General features: G+C 46.9%; 2 protein-coding genes across 7 annotated transcripts in view; one reads left to right on the top strand and one right to left on the bottom strand.

The window, feature by feature from the left end:
* AREL1 (apoptosis resistant E3 ubiquitin protein ligase 1) overlaps positions 1-338 on the bottom strand; it is a 293395-nt gene extending 293057 nt beyond the window's left edge. For all 5 annotated transcript variants that reach the window (XM_033951578.1, XM_033951577.1, XM_033951580.1 and 2 more), the window contains exon 1: positions 184-338. The gene's annotated coding sequence lies outside the window, so the exon portion shown is untranslated. The remainder of the gene's footprint in view (positions 1-183) is intronic.
* The window catches only part of FCF1 (FCF1 rRNA-processing protein), a 46802-nt gene continuing 29275 nt past the window's right edge, over positions 148-17674 (top strand). The window contains exons 1-4 of one of the 2 annotated variants that reach the window (XM_033951583.1): positions 148-341; positions 11483-11550; positions 11749-11820; positions 14035-14183. In XM_033951583.1, coding sequence (XP_033807474.1) covers positions 171-341; positions 11483-11550; positions 11749-11820; positions 14035-14183 — 460 coding nt within the window. In that variant the 5' untranslated portion in view covers positions 148-170. Of the gene's footprint in view, positions 342-770; positions 1273-11482; positions 11551-11748; positions 11821-14034; positions 14184-17674 lie in introns of those variants that run through there. The other variant, XM_033951584.1, reaches the window with a different exon arrangement.

Genomic DNA, 17674 nt, shown 5'->3' with positions numbered 1-17674 from the left:
TTTTCTCTCTACAGGAATGAGCTTCCCTTTTAGGTCAGGGTAGGCGAAGTGCGATCTGGGACGGGGGGGGGGGAGGAGGCCTTTTAGCCGAGTCTGACTCCAGGGCCCCTTCTCTGAAGTTTGTCCCTCAATAAGCCAACAGTTTTCTAAAGCGCCTAAACTGGAAAGAAATGTCTCCACCACCTTGGAAGTCAGGTCTGCAGGAGAGAAAGGCCGCTCCGCCAACGCCGCCACTGCGCCTCCGCTTCCGCTTCCGGGTCGCCTTCCAAGTGAGCCGGCTTCCGCCTCCGGGTTACCTCAGTCGACGGCCACGCGCGCTCCGGACAAACTTAGGAAACATGGTAAGTGAAGAAAGGAGCGAGCGAGCGACGAGCACGAGCGCTTCTCTCATCTTGGTTCTAGAAAACAGAGAAAAGCTCAATTATTCTTAATGTCGTTTATTATTCCATTTTAAAACTGCTTCTATCTTTTTTATATTGTATGCACATAACATGCTTTGTATTATGCTTAATTGAACTTTCTGGTATGAGGGTATATAACAATAAATTAGTATTATTTCACCACAAATGAAACTTGACAATCTTATACAATTGGGGGGGATGTATTCATGGATCTAATGCACATTTTCAGTTTTTTTGAAACTGGCATACAGTAAAAAGCCTCAAAATTGGCCAAAAAAACAAATAATTCACTAAAACATTTCAAAGTTGAGCTTTCGGTGGCTCCTGTAATAATGAAACTATCCCTGTAAATTGTCTATTATTTACCCCCTCTTCTACAAAGCTGTGTGTCAACAGCCCTGAAGCCCTTTATATCTCTATAGGCTTCCATTACCGTGCAGCTATGTAGAAGAGGGGGGTTAGTGACATGACTTCTCAATTTTTCACTTATATAAGCTAATCTCATTACTTTAAATTTTGTCATTTTTCAAAAAAAGTTTAAAAAATGGGGTATTTTAAACCAGCTTTGGCAAAAAGTCATCTAGAAACATTTTTGAACCAGTTCTAGTAGAAACAGCATATTTTAAACCCCTTGAAAAACTTGCTTTTGATTTTCAACATAAACAAGCAGTGCCTGAAAATAAGGGTAAAAGGTCGTCATACATTAACATCTGTGACCTACTGTTTCTCCCGGATGCTGGCAATGGGCACACAAAGTTAATTTTATTTGTTAGAACCAGAGCTGAGACCTACTCATGGAATGGGATCCCACTGCAAGCGGACACCAGACTTTTCACTCTCTCAGAATAATGCAGACCACAATGTGCAGTAGGTAAATTTAAAACCTCAACTTTGTTTCTTAGAACAAGAAAGAGGCACACTCGTGAACAGTTGCTTTCAGAACACAGTCCAACTAGATACAGATGTTTTCACTCCAAGATATGATTTATAATTTCCAAACTCCTCTGACGTCCTCTGAGGAAACAGCTCCGAAGCGGTACTAAGATCGCTTGCACCGCGATCTTGTTTGCAGGCTGTTCCTGGAAGGTAAACAGTGCAGGGAGGCCAGGGGGAAGCGGAAGGCCAGGGGGGTGGAAGCCGATGCCGGGGGGGGGGGGGTAGTGAGCAGTCCTTCGGGGTGGGATAGGCAGGCAGGCCTTCAAGGGTGGGATAGGCCTTCAAAGGGGGGGACAGGCCTTTAGAGGTGGGATGCAGACCTTTAAGGGGGGAGACAAGCCTTCAAGGGGTGAAATATGCCTTCAGGGATGGTGGCACAGGCCTTTAGGGGGGACAGACCTTCAGGGGAGGGGGGCCCTGGTATAGAAGTACACGGAAGGAGGGAAGGGGGGTTCAAAGAGATGTGCATATGCCGGACTTTGGGGAGGAAGAAATGGGTCTGAAAATAGAGGAAAGGGAGAGAGATGATGGACAATGGGATTTAGGGAGGGAAGGAACAGAAAGGGAGAGAAGTTGGACGCAAGGGATGGTGTGGAGGGGGGGATAGAGATACTGGATAGGAGGGTAGTTGGGAAAAGAAAGGGAGAGATTGTGGACCCTTGGGTGGTGGGGAAGGAAGGAGAGATGCTGGATGAAAGGGTAGTTATGAAAAGGTGGATCTGTGGAGGGAGACGAAAAAAGGAAAGATGCCAGACCTCCTGGGGAGGGAAGAGAAAGCGAAGTTACTTACCTGTAACGGGAGTTCTCCGTGGACAGCAGGATAAGTCAGCCACACTTTTGGTGACGTCATCTACGTTCCCAATTCGGAATTGCTCTCCCAGAGCTCAGGTGAGGCTTTAGGAGCCTCATCTGAGCATGTGCAGGTAGCCCTATATATACCTGTGCTGTCCCTCACTAATCCAGTGATTCCCCTAGCTTGAGTCTTATTGCAGTGTCACCCATAGGGGAGGAGGAAGGGTCAGTGTGGTTGACTTATCCTGCTGTCCACGGAGAACTCCCGTTACAGGTAAGTAACTTTGCTTTCTCCATGGACAAGCAGTATAAGTCAGCCCCACTTTTGGTGACTCTCCAGCTGCAGGGTGCGGAGGGTGTAAGAGGACGTTTTCCCCGTCAGGGATGATCCCCTCTGCGTCCCCGCTACCTTGCTGCGGTAGGGCGAGACTGCAGAAATGTCAGATGAGGGACAGAGACAAAGCCCCAGTTACTGAGACCAGTCAGAGGTTATGCGTTGTAAACAATAGGAACTTTATGTTGGTCCTTAGAACTGGACCAACACTCCCTTTCTTTTTTTTTTTTTATCTACCAACATGGTAGAGTATGTATCTCAATAACAGATAGCGATTATAACAAATATATATCACCAACGTGGTGTTTGAGTAACACTTTTTTTTTTTTTTTTTTTGATTGTGCAAATGTAATGTAATGTAATGTAAATTGTGCCAACATAGCAGAATATAAGCTGTCTAACAATCTCTTCTGTCTGATTCAGACAGATCAGATAGTCCTGTTCATCTAGTCCAGGTATTGGAGTCTTTTGCTGTGTCTGTTTTGGTCACCATTCGCAGTATGTTGAGACCAAAGTCATTGGAGGTCTGTTTTCAGGCGATCCAGGCAATAGTGTCTGGTGAGGGTGTGTGGGGTAGACCATGTGGCTGCTCTGCAAATGTCCTGAAGTGGCGTGTTACTGAGGTTTGCCAATGTTGCGGCCATGGCTCTTAGTTGGTGTGCTGTGGTCTTTCTCTCAAGGGACACTCCCTCTTGCTCGTAGCAGGAGGCAATGCAGTTTGAGATCCAGTTGGATATAGTGCGTTTCCCCACTGGTGTTCCTGGCTTGTTGGGGTCAAAGGAGACAAATAGTTGTACTGCCTTTCGCCAGGGTTGCGTTCGTTGAATGTATAGGCGAAGTGCACGGGTGCAGTCCAAGGTGTGTAGGAGTTGTTCCGTGCTGTTGGTATGTGGTCCCGGGCAGAAGGAGGGGAGCACTATCAATTGGTTTACATGGGAAGATGAGACTACCTTAGATAGGAACTTTGGATGAGTTCTCAGCACTGCGTGATCATGAAGGATCTGTGTGTCTGGTGGGTATGTCACCAGGGCCTGTAGCTCGCTGATACGCCTTGCTGATGTGATGGCAATGAGCAAGACTATTTTCCAGGTGATGAATTTGATTGGCGCATCCTCCAATGGCTCGAAGGGGTGCGCTGTTACCCTGCGAAAGATGATGCCCAGGTCCCACGCTGGCGGTGGGCGAGGGGTGCAGGTTTATAAGCCCTTTCATGAATTTGGGCACTAGTGGGTGTGTGGCTAGGGTCCTGTCCTCAATGCGGTTGCGGAACGCTGATATAGCGCTCAAGTGGACTCTTATGAAGGATGTTTTCAGGCCTGCTGTGGATAAGTCAAGTAAGTATTGGAATATTACTGGGACCTGGCAGGTGAGTGGATCTTCTCCTTTCGAGACACACCATATGTGGAAACTTTTCCACTTGAGCCTGTATGATTTCCTAGTTGCCGAGCGTCTGGCTGCTCGCAGTACCTCGGTCACCTCAGTTGACATGTGGATAGGGTCCAGGATTAGCTTTTCAACATCCATGCTGTCAGTGTTAGTGCTTTCAATCTGGGATGCAGAGTTTGTCCCTGGTCCTGGGTGATGAGGTCCGGTCGCAGTGGTAGACTGATTGGCGGCTGTGCCGACATCTGGTATAGGCAGGGGAACCACACCTGTCTCGGCCAGTAGGGCGCAATGAAGATCACTGTGGCTGCCTCCTGCCTGATCTTCTGTAGCACTCTGTGGATGAGTGATATGGGGGGAAAAGCATAGAACAGGCGTTCCCCCAATGTATGGAGAAAGCGTCCCTGGTTTGACTGTATTGTGCCGGTCTTTTGGAGCAGAATTGAGGGCACTTCTTGTTATCCTCTGCGCGTCGAGGAGGTCTCTTGTTGGGAGGCCCCATTTGTGGAAGAGATCTTGGGCTACCTCCGGATGGAGGGACCATTCATGGGGGTCCAGCTTTCTGCTGAGGCTGTCCACCAGGGCGTTGTTCAGGCTCGGGATGTAGGTGGCATGGATGAGAGTATTGGTTGATAAAGCAAATGTCCAGATTTTTTGGGCTTCCCTGCAGAGGGTGAGTGAGCCCGTGCCTCCCTGCTTGTTGATATAGAACATTGCCACCTGATTGTCTGTCTGGATCAGTAAGGTCTTGTTGGAGATCCAGGGAGCAAAGGCTTGTAGGGCATTCCCAATTGCCCTGAGCTCTAGTGGGTTGATGTGTTGTTTGGCCTCGGAAGGTGACCAGGGGTTCTCAGATGAAGGAGGTGGGCTCCCCACCCCTGTTTTGAGGCATCTGTGGTGAGTGTCAGTTGGTGTTGTGGCTGCTGGAAAAGCTTGCCCAAGTACAAATTCTGTTGTTGTGTCCACCACTTGAGGTTGTTGCGAATTTTCTGATCCATTGGGACTCTGAGACAGAGGCTGTGTGTGTTGGTTCCAATTCTTTCTGAGGAACCACTGAAGGGGTCGCATGTGGAGTTTGGCGCATGGGACAACATGCATGGAGGCTGCTTGATGGCCCAGGAGGCGTAGTATTGTTCTTGCTGTGAATGTGTGTGTCTCTGATATTTGCTGAACCAGTTTTTGTATTGCTTGTCCCCTTGAGTGGGACAGAAAAGCTGCATTCAGGGGCGTGCAGATCCTTGCCCCAATGAATTCTATTGATTATGCTGGTTGTAGCACGGATTTTTTGGTGTTTACCCCTGGGATTGCAGGAGTGACATCGTTGTATTGACTGCTGTTGTCGTTTTCCAGGCTGATGGACCCACCAGCAGCCAGTCGTCCAGGTAAGGGAACACGCATATGGCGCTCTTGCGGAGGTGTGCCGCTGCTACCATGACACATTTTGTGAAGACTCTCGGTGCAGAGGAGAGTCCAAAGGGGCAGGACCCTGTATTGGAAGTACCGGGTTTGGGTCCTGAACCGCAGAAACATTCTTTGGGAGGAGTGCATAGGGATGTGTGAATACGCATCTTGGAGGTCCAGTGAAGCCAGCCAGTCGTCCTTTTGAATTAGTGGTAGGATTGTTCCTAAGGAGTGCATACGAAATTTCTCCTTGGTTACATACTTGTTTAGGCCTCGTAGGTCTAGGATGGGTCTGAACCCTCCTGTCTTTTTGGGGATGAGAAAATAGTGGGAGTAGAACCCTTGGTTGTGCTGTGACTTGGATACTGGTTCTATTGCTCTTGCTTGAAGGAGAGCTTTGATTTCTCTGAGGATGAGTTCTTTGGTGGGTTGCTAGCGGGTATGTGTGGAATCTGATGCAGTATTCCTTTTTTATGATTTGTAGCACCCATTTTTCTGTTGTTATCTTCTCCCAGGCTTTGTTGAAAGCGGAGAGGCGGCCCCCAACAGGGGTGGAGGGCCTTGTTGATGAGTCAAAAGCAGTGGTGGAAGTAGCTGGCTTCTGCTGTTTTCCCTCCCTCTGGCGCTGCCTTTGCTGGTAAGGGGCGCTGCAGGGTTGTGCTTTCTGTCTGTGGGACAGCCCTCTTGTCTGGTTGTCGAAGCGCCTTACGGTGTTATTTTGTCGGCGATAGTGGTTGGTGCTAAGCCGCCTTGATGCCGGGGTTTTTTACGAAGCCGTCTGAGGAGAGGGTTTGGAGAGTTGTGCAATTGGCTTTCATTGTGTCCACTTTTTCCGTGACTTTGTCTCCGAATAAATTCTCCCTTGAGCAGGGTGCATCTGCGAAACGCTCATGGGTGTCCTCGCATAGGCCCGATGCCTGCAGTCATGCCAGACACTTGGAAAAGTTGAAAGGGGACAGATTTAAAACGAATGCTAGGAAGTTCTTCTTTACCCAACGAGTGGTGGACACCTGGAATGCGCTTCCAGAGGGCGTAATAGGGCAGAGTACAGTACAGGGGTTTAAGAAAGGATTGGACAATTTCCTGCTGGAAAAGGGGATAGAGGGGTATAAATAGAGGATTACTGCACAGGTCCTGGACCTGTTGGGCCGCCGCGTGAGCGGACTGCTGGGCATGATGGACCTCAGGTCTTACCCAGCAGAGGCATTGCTTATGTTCTTATGAGTGAAGAAGAACTTCCTTATGTTCGTACGGAATCTATCCCCTTTCAATTTAGAGAGTGCCCTCTCATTCTTCCTACCTTGGAGAGGGTGAACAACCTGTCCTTATCTACTAAGTCTATTTCCTTCAGTACCTTGAATGTTTCGATCATGTCCCCTCTCAATCTTCTCTGTTTGAGGGAGAAAAGGCCCAGTTTCTCTAATCTTTCACTGTACAGCAACTCCTCCAGCCCCTTAACCATCTTAGTTGCTCTTCTCCGGACCCTTTCGAGTAGTACTATGTCCTTCTTCATGTATGGCGACCAGTGCTGGACGCAGTACTCCAGGTGAGGGCACACCATGGCCCGGTACAGCGGCATGATAACCTTCTCTGATCTGTTCGTGATCCCCTTCTTTATCATTCCTAGTATTCTGTTCGCCCTATTGCACGGACAGCTTCATCGACTTGTCAATCATAACTCCCAAGTCTCTTTCCTGGGAGGTGTCTCAAAATACCGCCCCGGACATCCTGCATTCGTGCATGAGATTTTTGTTACCGACATGCATCACTTTACACTTAAACACGTTGAACCTCATCTGCCATGTGGATGCCCATTCCTAGAGCCTGATTATGTCACGTTGCAGATCTTCACAATCTCCCTGTGTCTTCATTACTCTGAATAACTTCGTATCGTCCGCAAATTTAATCTCCTCACTCGTCGTACCAATGTCCAGATTGTTTATAAAGATGTTGAAGAGTACGGGTCCAAGCATCGAGCCCTGCGGCATCCCACTGGTGATGCTCTTCCAGTCCGAGTATTGTCCATTTACCCCCACTCTCTGTTTCCTATGCTCCAGCCAGTTTTTAATCCACGTGAGTATTTCACCCTCGATTCCATGGCTCGCAATTTTCCGAAGTAGTCATTCATGCAGAACCTTGTTAAACGCCTTCTGAAAATTCAGATATACAATGTCGACCAGGTTACCCTTCTCTGTCTGTCTGTTTACTCCCTCAAAGAAGTGCAGCAAGTTTGTCAAACATGATCTGCCTTTGCTAAAATCGTGCTGACTGGTCCTCAGCCCATGTCCGTCAAGGTGATCAATAATGCGGTCCTTTATCAGTGACTCTACCATCTTTCCCGGTACCGAGGTCAGGCTCACCGAACTGTAGTTTCCCGGATCTCCTCTCGAACCTTTTTTGAAGATCGGCGTAACATTTGCCACCTTCCAGACTTCCGGAATCTTTCCCGATTTGATCGACAGATTGGCTATTGTCACACCCGTGCTCTGGCGCTGCGTTGCGAGCCCCGGAATCGTGACACAATACTCTGGCCTGGCATGTCCACTACTACCAGGGGACCCTTCAGGACTTTACTCGGCTTCTTAACAGCCTAAGAAGGGCATGCAAGGCAAGAGTCCCAGACAGGATGTAGCAAATCAAAGGTTTTATTGTGAGCACAGGTTTCATTCAACAAAAGAAAATAGGCTTTAGCTCAGAGTGTTCAAAACAAGCCCTCATTACCATGAAGCAAACCCAGGCTGTTCATACACAGAGCAAAACATCAACATCCAGTTTCCAGGTTTTAGGTGAGTCCCACCTTAACCTACCGTCCCCTGCCTCTGGACTTTCTTAGCAATTCTTTACACAGTCCTTTTCACCAGTGCAGGTTGGTTTAGCAACATTCACTGAGCTGCCTCAGCTCTAGCAGCTGTGTCCGTTCAAACGGTAGGTAAATCCAGAACAGAAAATAAACTTGAACAACAAAACCTGAACAACAGGAAACTCGGCCAGCCTGTCACATGGTTTCACTGGCTTAACATTTCATCTCACTCCCTGTTGCTCTGTAAAACATATTCCTTGTTAGCCCAGCATTTCAAAGGCACACACATAGCCCCTCTCACCCTTTGAAGGCATTTTCCTTCCTGCTTAGTTAGCTCTGAGAACGTGCAGGGTCCCAACACAGCTCCCTGCTGTGCTGTTCAGATAATTAATTATGCACAGCTGTGTGAAGGAACACTCCCGGCTCAGCTTAGCTGCTAACAGGAAAATAATGCAAAACGTTTGCTAGCCTCACAACTAAAGTTCTTCAGCACCAACTTCACTAAGAAGAAAAAAAAAAAATTTAAATTGAATCAGGTTGGGCAGACTGGATGGACCATTCGGGTCTTTATCTGCCGTCATCTACTATGTTATGTTACTATGTTCACGTGCCCTATCAGAAGGGAGAAGCACATCAACCCTCTTCAAACACACTGACCTCACTGGTGGCTTCCCGACTGTGGCTGCAGGGAAACATATATTCCCTACTGCATATCAATGTCCATGGGCACACCTTCCGGTCCTACCAGACTAGCTTGTGCAGGTCCTAAGAACATAAGCAGTGCCTCCGCCGGGTCAGACCATAGGTCCATCCTGCCCGGCAGTCCGCTCCCGCGGCGGCCCAAACAGGTCACGACCTGTCTGAATCACCAGAAGGGGCTCCCTTGCCACCTTGGTTTCTCATTGAAGTCCTATCTTCCCATCGAAGTCCTAACCCTCCGGTCTTGCACATGCACGACCTGGTTGGGTTTCTATACTTATTACCTGGTTAGCTTTCTATACTTGTGTTACATCCCAGCTCCTCCCTCAGTATCCCACGATCCCTTTATCCCTCAGGAATCCATCCAATCCCTGTTTGAATCCCTGTACCGTACTCTGCCTGATCACTTCCTCCGGTAGCGCATTCCAAGTGTCCACGACCCTTTGGGTGAAAAAAAACTTCCTTGCATTTGTTTTGAACCTATCTCCCTTCAGTTTCTCCGAATGCCCCCTCGTACTTGTTGTCCCCTTCAGTCTGAAGAATCTGTCTCTATCCACCCTCTCTATGCCCCTCATGATCTTGAAGGTCTCTATCATATCTCCCCTGAGCCTCCTTTTTTCCAGAGAGAAGAGCCCCAGCCTATCCTTTTTTCAAGAGAGAAGAGCCCCAGCCTATCCTTTCCTAGCCTTAACCCTTGCCTGGACAGGCTGCTGGAAAGGAAGTAATCCCCTAGCAGGCTCGGGACCAGGTTTAAACCCTGTGCCGTTCTGTTGCTTAAACTTTTCCTGCTCTGTCTCTCTCGACTCTATTTCTAGTTCTGTGCTGTAGTCAGCTAAGTCTAAAGTCGGGGATACTACCTGGTCCGCTCTTTTACTTAGGGGTATATTGTATTTCTTCCTAATCCCTGTGGCAAAACCCGGACCGGACTTGGGTTGGACATAGGAAAACCCCAAAACGTGCTCGGGTTTGTCACACTATTAGTTGAAGCAGTTCAGCTATGGTCCCTTTCAGTTCCTTGATGACCCTCGGATGGATGCCATCCGGTCCTGGGGATTTATCACTCTTATGCCTATCAATCTGCCTACACACCTCCTCTAGACTGACCATCAATTCTGTCAGCTTTCCGTCTTCGTTTCCAGCATATAGCCTGATGGGTTCCGGTATCCTGTGTAAATCTTCGGTAAATACAGACTTAAAAAATGTGTTCAGTTTGTCGGCGATTGCTTTGTCCTCCCTTAGCGCTCATTTTATTCCATGGTCATCCAACAGTCCCACCGCTTCCTTTGCGGGTCGTTTCCTCTTAATATATCGAAAGAACGGCTTGAACTTCTTCGCCTCCTTGGCTATTTTTTCCTCGTAGTCTCTTTTGGCCCCTTTTACCGCCTTATGGCACCTGCTTTGATGTTGTTTGTGCTTGTTCCAGTTTTTGTCCGTTTTTGACCTTTTCCATTGCTTAAACAAAGTTTTCTTGTCTCTTATCGCTTCCTTCACCTCTACAGTGAGCCACACCGGTTCTTTGTTCTTTTTCCTCTTTGATCCCTTGTTGATACACAGTATATGTAGATTTTACACCTCAGTGACTGTGTCCTTAAAAAGGGACCAAGCTTGCTCTAGCATTTTTACAGTGCTTATCCTCTTCTTAATCTTCTTCCCCACCATGCGTCTCATCCCTTCGTAATTTCTTTTTCAGAAGTTTAGGGCTGTGGCTGTTGTTCTGGACTGACATTTTGCCCCTATTTCCAGGATGAAGCATATCATATTGTGATCGCTGTTTCCCAGCGTCCCTTCTACTTCTACATCCTGTGCCAGTCCTCGCAGCCCATTTAGAATTAAGTCCAGAATTGCATTTCCTCTAGTATTTTCCTTGACAAGTTGTTCCAGGAAGCAATTGCCTACAGCATCCAATTCCTTGAGCAGAGGGGTTACAAGATCAAATTTACTCTTACCAAAAATAAGCTTAGCCGCAGTATTATTCTGTATTAGTTGAAGTCTCTGCAGACCAGGAGCCCACGCTCAACCCCCTTGAAATCCAACCAAATTTTACAGAGGTGTTGTCTAGGGTCTCAAATTAAACTCTGCAAAATTTTTTTGATCTATCTCAATTTGGTCAGGAGATAGTGGTGGTTGAATAAAAGCAATCGATCCACTCCCATGCCTCGTGTGACCAAAAACACCAACTTTGCTTAAGCACTGCAGCAGAAAGAAACTACCTAGGTGTCTGAAAATGTGCAGTTTGGTACAACACCTTGGGGCAAGTTTCTGTGCCAAGTTTGAAATCTTTTGCAAACGTGCTTCCATTTCTACAAGTCAGCAAAGTAGGCAAAAAAAAATGCCGAACGAAAATTTTTGGCAAAGTTTGGCTCCATACTGCTGCTGGTAGGTAAGTCGGCTGAGGGTACAACTTTATCAGACATGTACCATGAGGTACTTCCAAGATTTGCAATATGAGCCTTCACAGTGAAGTGAAGTTGAAGGTATGACCATTCAAAAAAATATGGCTTTATGCATTTATGCAAATTTTCACTGTTTTTCAGATTCAAATATCTCTAATGTGTAGGGGTTTTTTGTTTGGTTTTTTTTATATAATTTGAAAGAGCATGTTTAATATTGAAAAGAGGCATATTTAACACAAATCATGTTGTATGCAAATGAACAAGGTACATGAAGTTTCACAGTTAAGTTCAGATTGTTACTGTTTTATGATCCCCTTCCCTTTATCCATGCATTTTTTTGTAGGGAAAACAGAAGAAGACCAAGAAGTATGCAACCATGAAACGCATGATTAGTCTTCGAGACCAACGCATGTGAGTTGATCTGTTTGTGCATTACTAGGATTTGTTTACACAGAGCTGCAGTTGCTTGTCTTTAAGAACATAAGAATAGCCTTACTGGGTCAGACCAATGGTCCATCAAGCCCGGTAGCCCATTCTCATGGTAGCCAATCCAGGCTACATTGCTTGACTGATGTGCTCTTCTTATTCCAAGATTTTTTTCCTTTTTAGTAAAGAGAAGGAACGAATGAAAACCAAGCACAAAAAAGAGGAGGATCCAAGTACCATGAAAGAGAGAGAGATGTAAGAGACTAAAAGGGAATATAGTATTCAATTAGAATGGAGTGATGTATGTACTGCATGCATTTATGCTTTTTAAAAATACATGTACTTAAGTCTGCTCAATCAAAACATTTCAAAGTGGATTAGACAGTTCTTGTACAATCCTCCTTTATTCCGAGATCAGTGGGCTTTATGCATCCTTAGCTGCCAGGCACTGTAGAAAACTTCAGATGATTGAAGTCTTAACTCCTTCCTCTGCTAGCATATCCTGGAGCATGCCCCTTAGATTTCAGTCTTGCCTTTTTACATGCCAAGCCTGTGGGAGCTTAACTCTTCTGCTTGTGTTTTCTTTTACTGGTATTCAGTAATTTTTTACGGGTTTGCCCTCATACTGGGGCGGTTCCCTGCGAGAACATCCTTGTGGCGAGAGATCGCAGACAGTTGGAGAACGTCTGCACCTTGGGAGTTCCCTACAAAGCAGTAAGCCCCCTGGACAGCCTGCAGGACAGATTGGGGCTCCGGAATTGGGAGCCAGCTCATCCTAGGTTTTCCATTAGTGGATGTAGAGCGGTTCTGTGGAGGCACAACTGGGATTGGAGCCAGACTGCTTGCCTCCGCCAGGTGGTTTCACGATGTATCTAAGGGTGGCAGAGGTTACCAGCCGTGGTGGTTGGGCCGGTGTGGCAATCAGAAGACTTGAAATCCAGCTTTACAGCTTCCTGAGGCTTTAGATCTCCCTACATGCTGTTCCAGCATTGCCTGCATTCTCTCCCATTCAGCACAATGAAACAGTGAGTAACAGTGTGACAGCCTGTTTTGGCGATTTGGGGGGTCTTAAAAAGGGGGGTTGAGGTGAGTTTTCTGCATGCCCTACCCCTCCCCACCTCCAAAATCCCCAAATCACAGTTTTCTGGCGATTTCTAGACTATTATATATTCCTAAAGTAGAATTTCTAGCTTTCTCACAATAATGAATATAAAAAAAAGATCTATAAACAATAACCAATCCACCTCCTCTTTTCCCAGTTCCTTTTGAGTAAATAAATCCCCTTGAGTTAGCCAAGTTTCAGAAATAAAAACGAAACCTGGATTGTTATCAGAATTTAAATCATGAAAAATTTGTAACTTATTTGTAACTACCACTCCCTCTCCTTTATTCTAAATCCCCTCTTTCCTTCCTGTTTACCAAGCCCTTCTTCCTTCCATTGGAGTTCCTTTCTTTGTTTTTAATTCCTGTAAACCGTGTCAAGCTCCACTTCCGTGGAGATGACGCGGTATATAAACTTAAGGTTTAGTTTAGTTTATTACAAACTGAGCAGGCGTTACAATACAAAGAGAGAACAGGAGTAAGAGAATCTTCAAAGAGATTTAGAAAAACATTATCAGGTAAAATAGGTTTCAGATTTCAAGACTGAGCATTCTTTCTTTGATGAAATCGCCTATTATTAATTAGAATAGGTATCTTATAATTATCATTATTGTAAACTTGAAGTCCTAACGATACGGACGGAATAAAGGTAGCATAAGTTGATTTAAGACATGTAAAAATTAAAATACAGTATAAATAATATAAAAGATTCATATTTGAGCAATAAGAATTTCTATTCCCTTAAATTCTAACAGCTTAGGATTACCAAGTAATAATCTTGGAGAAAACTAATAAGATTTTAAGAGCCATTTAGAGCTAAAACAAGCTAAATACCTCGTTTAAATAAGCTTGAGCATAGCAAAGGCAGTTCCCATCAAAGGCGCCAAGCAAAGGTGTGCACTAGACGGTTTGCGTTAGGCGCAAGTTTTAAACATCTTGGCATCTGACGTCAGTAGATAATTTCCAGAGCTTTGCCATTTCATGTTATTGTCCCTCTGCTCTCATCCTTCATCTACAATGGTTCTTTTAGGCAATAGATGCCTGGCCTGTTCCTTATTATATAAGTACTGCTGCTTGGAGTTTTTTTGTTTTTAATTACTGAATTCCTAATCCAGTTGTTCATCGAGGAACACTCAAGGCAAGGGACACCATAATACAATGAAATACTATTTCTTTGCCACTGAGATTTGTCATTACTACTACTCTTTAACATTTTTATAGCGCTGATAAGCATATACAGCGCTGTACATTTAAGAGACGATGCCTGCTCAGTAGAACTTAGAATCTAAATTAAAATTATTACTTGTGTTTATCTGGGTGGACTCACTGTGGATTAATGATTCTCTTCCATTTTCTCTTTCTCCTCAGTCCACAGTATCCCTCCTGTTTGTTCTTTCAGTATAACACAAACCTGGGACCTCCATATTACATCTTGGTTGATACCAACTTTATCAACTTCTCAATTAAAGCAAAGCTAGATTTGGTGCAATCAATGATGGACTGTCTTTATGCAAAGTGTAAGTGTCTGTACACATATGATATTTTAGTCACAAGACAAAGAAAAAACTGTACTCAGATTTATGGATATGACATTTTATGACATTAGATGAACACAGTCTTTTGAGATTTGCTCTAATTCATTTTGATAAATTACTAGAATGAAAGTCATTGTTCCTGACACAGATTGTGCTAACATAATGCAAAGTACATCAAATGGCCAAACAGTTGGGCCTCATGTTGCACCTTAAAGGCCATTGGAGCAGTAGTAAAAGAGCCTCAGACTCTGCATGACATTGGAAATTAGTTAATATTGTTACCAGGTTACCTGCTCCCTCATTTTTTCTTTGAGTCACTTTAATAAGAATACACAGAGAGTACATCTGTTTACATATCCTTCCATAAAATCCTGTCATTACAAGAGGTTCCTTGAGACAACTTTCTCACTTCAGGCCGTCAAATTGAATACATGGCTTGGCAAAATGATGTTAGAAGTTTCCTCCTATTTAGATTTTAGAAAATTGCTAAAGACACAACTATTCGATAGGTTGGTATCATAATGTTTCTCTGCTTTTTTAACATGTCTTTTAACTTTATTAATTTTACTTATACGTTTGTATTTTACCTTGATGTATTTATTAGAATTGCATGTACTATTTTCCTGCTGTGACCCGCTCATAACTTTCTCGGTATGGCAGTATATAAATAATAATTATTAGTATTATTAATATTGTAGAATTGTAGGCAGAGAATTTGGGCTGGCAATTCTCAGAATGATATAGATTTGTGATAAAAGTCCTCTGAAAATTGCAACCAGATTTTGACCAGATAAAAATAGTAACATTGTAAATGACAGCTATACAGGAGCATTGTGAGTCATCCAGTCTGCTCAACAGCAGTTTATCTTTGGGTAGACTTAAATACACGTTCCTGTATGAAACCCCTTCCTCTATGTCTGTTAGGAAGTCTTTCCAAGTAGCACAGCTTCCTCTTAATGTTGTGGCTACAGGGTGTGGTAGCTAACCCAAATGCTTTCTTCTGCATTTCATGGAATCATACTACCACTGACTTGTTTTGATTTTGTACCCCACCTAGAATATTTGGATAGTGTTGGTAATAAATATTATCCCAGGACAAGCAGGCATGATATTCTCACATGTGGGTGACGTCATCTACGGAGCCCCGATGCGGAAGCATTTTCAAGCAAACTTGATTGAAGATTTATGTTTGCTCTGCTACTCCACGCATGCGTGCCTTCCTGCTCCACCAGGGGGCGCATCCCCTCGTGGTCTCCAGTTCAAAATTTTCCGCTGAGCCTAGAAGTCGTGTTTTTTCAGGCTCTGCCCCAACTGCCTTCTAGCACCGCGATTTTTTCTTATTTTTCTCGATTAAGTCGCTGTACGCAAATTTTTTCTTGTTTCAACTTGTTCCTTCTTCGTTTTTGACCGACCCGGAGGCTTCCGGGTCCCCGTGGCTACTCGAGCCGCGGCCAGTTTCGATTCTATGTCCCAGCCTTTGACCGGCTTTAAAAAGTGCACCCGGTGCGAGCGGCTTCTTTCCATCACAGACCCGCATCGCCGGTGCATCCTCTGCCTGGGGGCCGCTCATCCAACCGACTCTTGCCCCCAGTGTGCTACTTTCCAGAACCGGGCCCTCTGCCGAAGAAAAGCCCGCATGGCGGATCTCTTCGCCGCCGACCAACCCTCTACCTTGGCCTCGAGGTCGGCCCCGGCCTTGACCTCGGCCCCGAATACCTCGGCATCGCCTCGAGACTCGAATCCGAAGTCCTCGGGACAACAGAAAGCCTCGGCTCCGGGTAAGTCCCCTCTTCCCTCTTCAGGTCCCGTAACAGCGAAGAAGCCAGCCTCGGGGACACTGGCGACGCATGGCGGAAGTCCCATGCTTACAGCCCCGGTGAAGCCCTCCAAGCCTTCGGGCCGTGCCTCCACCACACGGGAATACTCTGATACGAGGTCGCCCCTGGTGGAGCGCACCGAGGCAGTGGACATGCCCTCGATGCTGTCCGTACCCGTTTTCCAGGACCTACTCCGAGCGATGATCTCATCGGAGCTGTCCGCTGCAATGGCCCATCTACAACCGGCCTCGACCTCAACCCCGCATGTGCCAGACCAGCCTGAGCCTCGCGTCGAGCCACCTCGGGGAAAAGCGCGCAAGCTTCGCCGCATCCCATCCTCCTCGGACTCCTCACCGAGGCACCCAAGGCGCTCTCCCTCCACAGACCGCCGCGGGGCAAAACATCGTGCTAAAACGACAGAAATCTCGAACCGCCGTACCTCCAAGAAGGCCCGGGGTTCCCCCACTCTACGAGGCCGTTCACCTACACCTCGTACGGGACCGCTGAGGGTGGCGGAGCTATCACTCTCCAACCCGCGCATCCTCCGAACTCCCCCTTGGACCGGGGCTCCGATCCGAGGTTTCAGGCTTTCACTGAGGGAGTCCGGGTCGAGGTCATCGATTCGACATCGATCGGTACCCCGAACCCCGGCATCGTCTCGGAGGGGCTCCTCGAGACGTCGGAGATCCACGACCCCGGAACACTTTCACAGTGCTTCCCCGGTCTCGGAGCGTGGATCGGAGCAGGAGCCTCGATACTCGAGGGAAGCCTCCCTATCCTTCTCCACCCGACGGAGGTCTCGTTCACCGACCCCGCACGGGGCCTCGGGAACATCCCGCCCATCCTTCTCTTGCTTTGTCCAGGACATGGGCCACGCTTTGGACTTGGACCTCCAGTCCGACTCCAGATACTCTAAGGAGTACCTAGCGGAGCTGGATATGCCATCACTGCCCAGAGAGTCCCTTCGCTTACCGCCTAACCCGGTACTCCAACAGGCTTTCTTCAGGAACCTGGAGACCCCCTATATGGTCACAGCAGTACCCTCCAAAATGGAGGCCAAGTACCGTACAGTACCCTTCCCGGGATTTGAACAACCGCAGGTCTCCCACCAGTCGCTGTTAGTAGAATCCTCCTTGAAAAAAGCTCACCCCTCCAGGGTCTCAGCGGCGGTCCCCCCAGGCCGAGAAGGCCGAACCCTAGACAAGTTCGGCAGGAGACTATATCAAAATGCGATGATGGCCTCTAGGGTGCAAAGCTACACTTTCACCTTCACATCCTACCTCAAACACCTCATTGGACTACTGAGAGCCTTTGAGACTGACTTACTGGCTTCCCGCCAAGGAGCGTTTAACCTGCTTTCAGAGTCCCTCTCCAACCTACGCCTCCATCTATTCCACGTGGCCTACGATGGCTTCGAACTCTCCTCCAGAGAGGCAGCCTTTGCTATCGCCATGCGCCGCCTAGCTTGGCTGCGCCTGGTCGACATGGACCCCAGCTTACAGGACCGGTTGGCTAACCTCCCCTGCGTGGGTAAAGAACTGTTCGATGACACTATCGAGGCGGCTACAAAACGCCTCTCCGAACACGAACGCTCGTTTGCCTCCCTCATGCGGCAAAAGCCTAAACCGCCCGCGTCCAGGCCGTTCAGGGCCCTTC

This window comes from Geotrypetes seraphini, chromosome 7 (genome assembly GCF_902459505.1).
Source record: "Geotrypetes seraphini chromosome 7, aGeoSer1.1, whole genome shotgun sequence".
NCBI lineage: Eukaryota > Metazoa > Chordata > Amphibia > Gymnophiona > Dermophiidae > Geotrypetes > Geotrypetes seraphini.
This window is presented reverse-complemented; position numbering and strand designations above follow the sequence as displayed.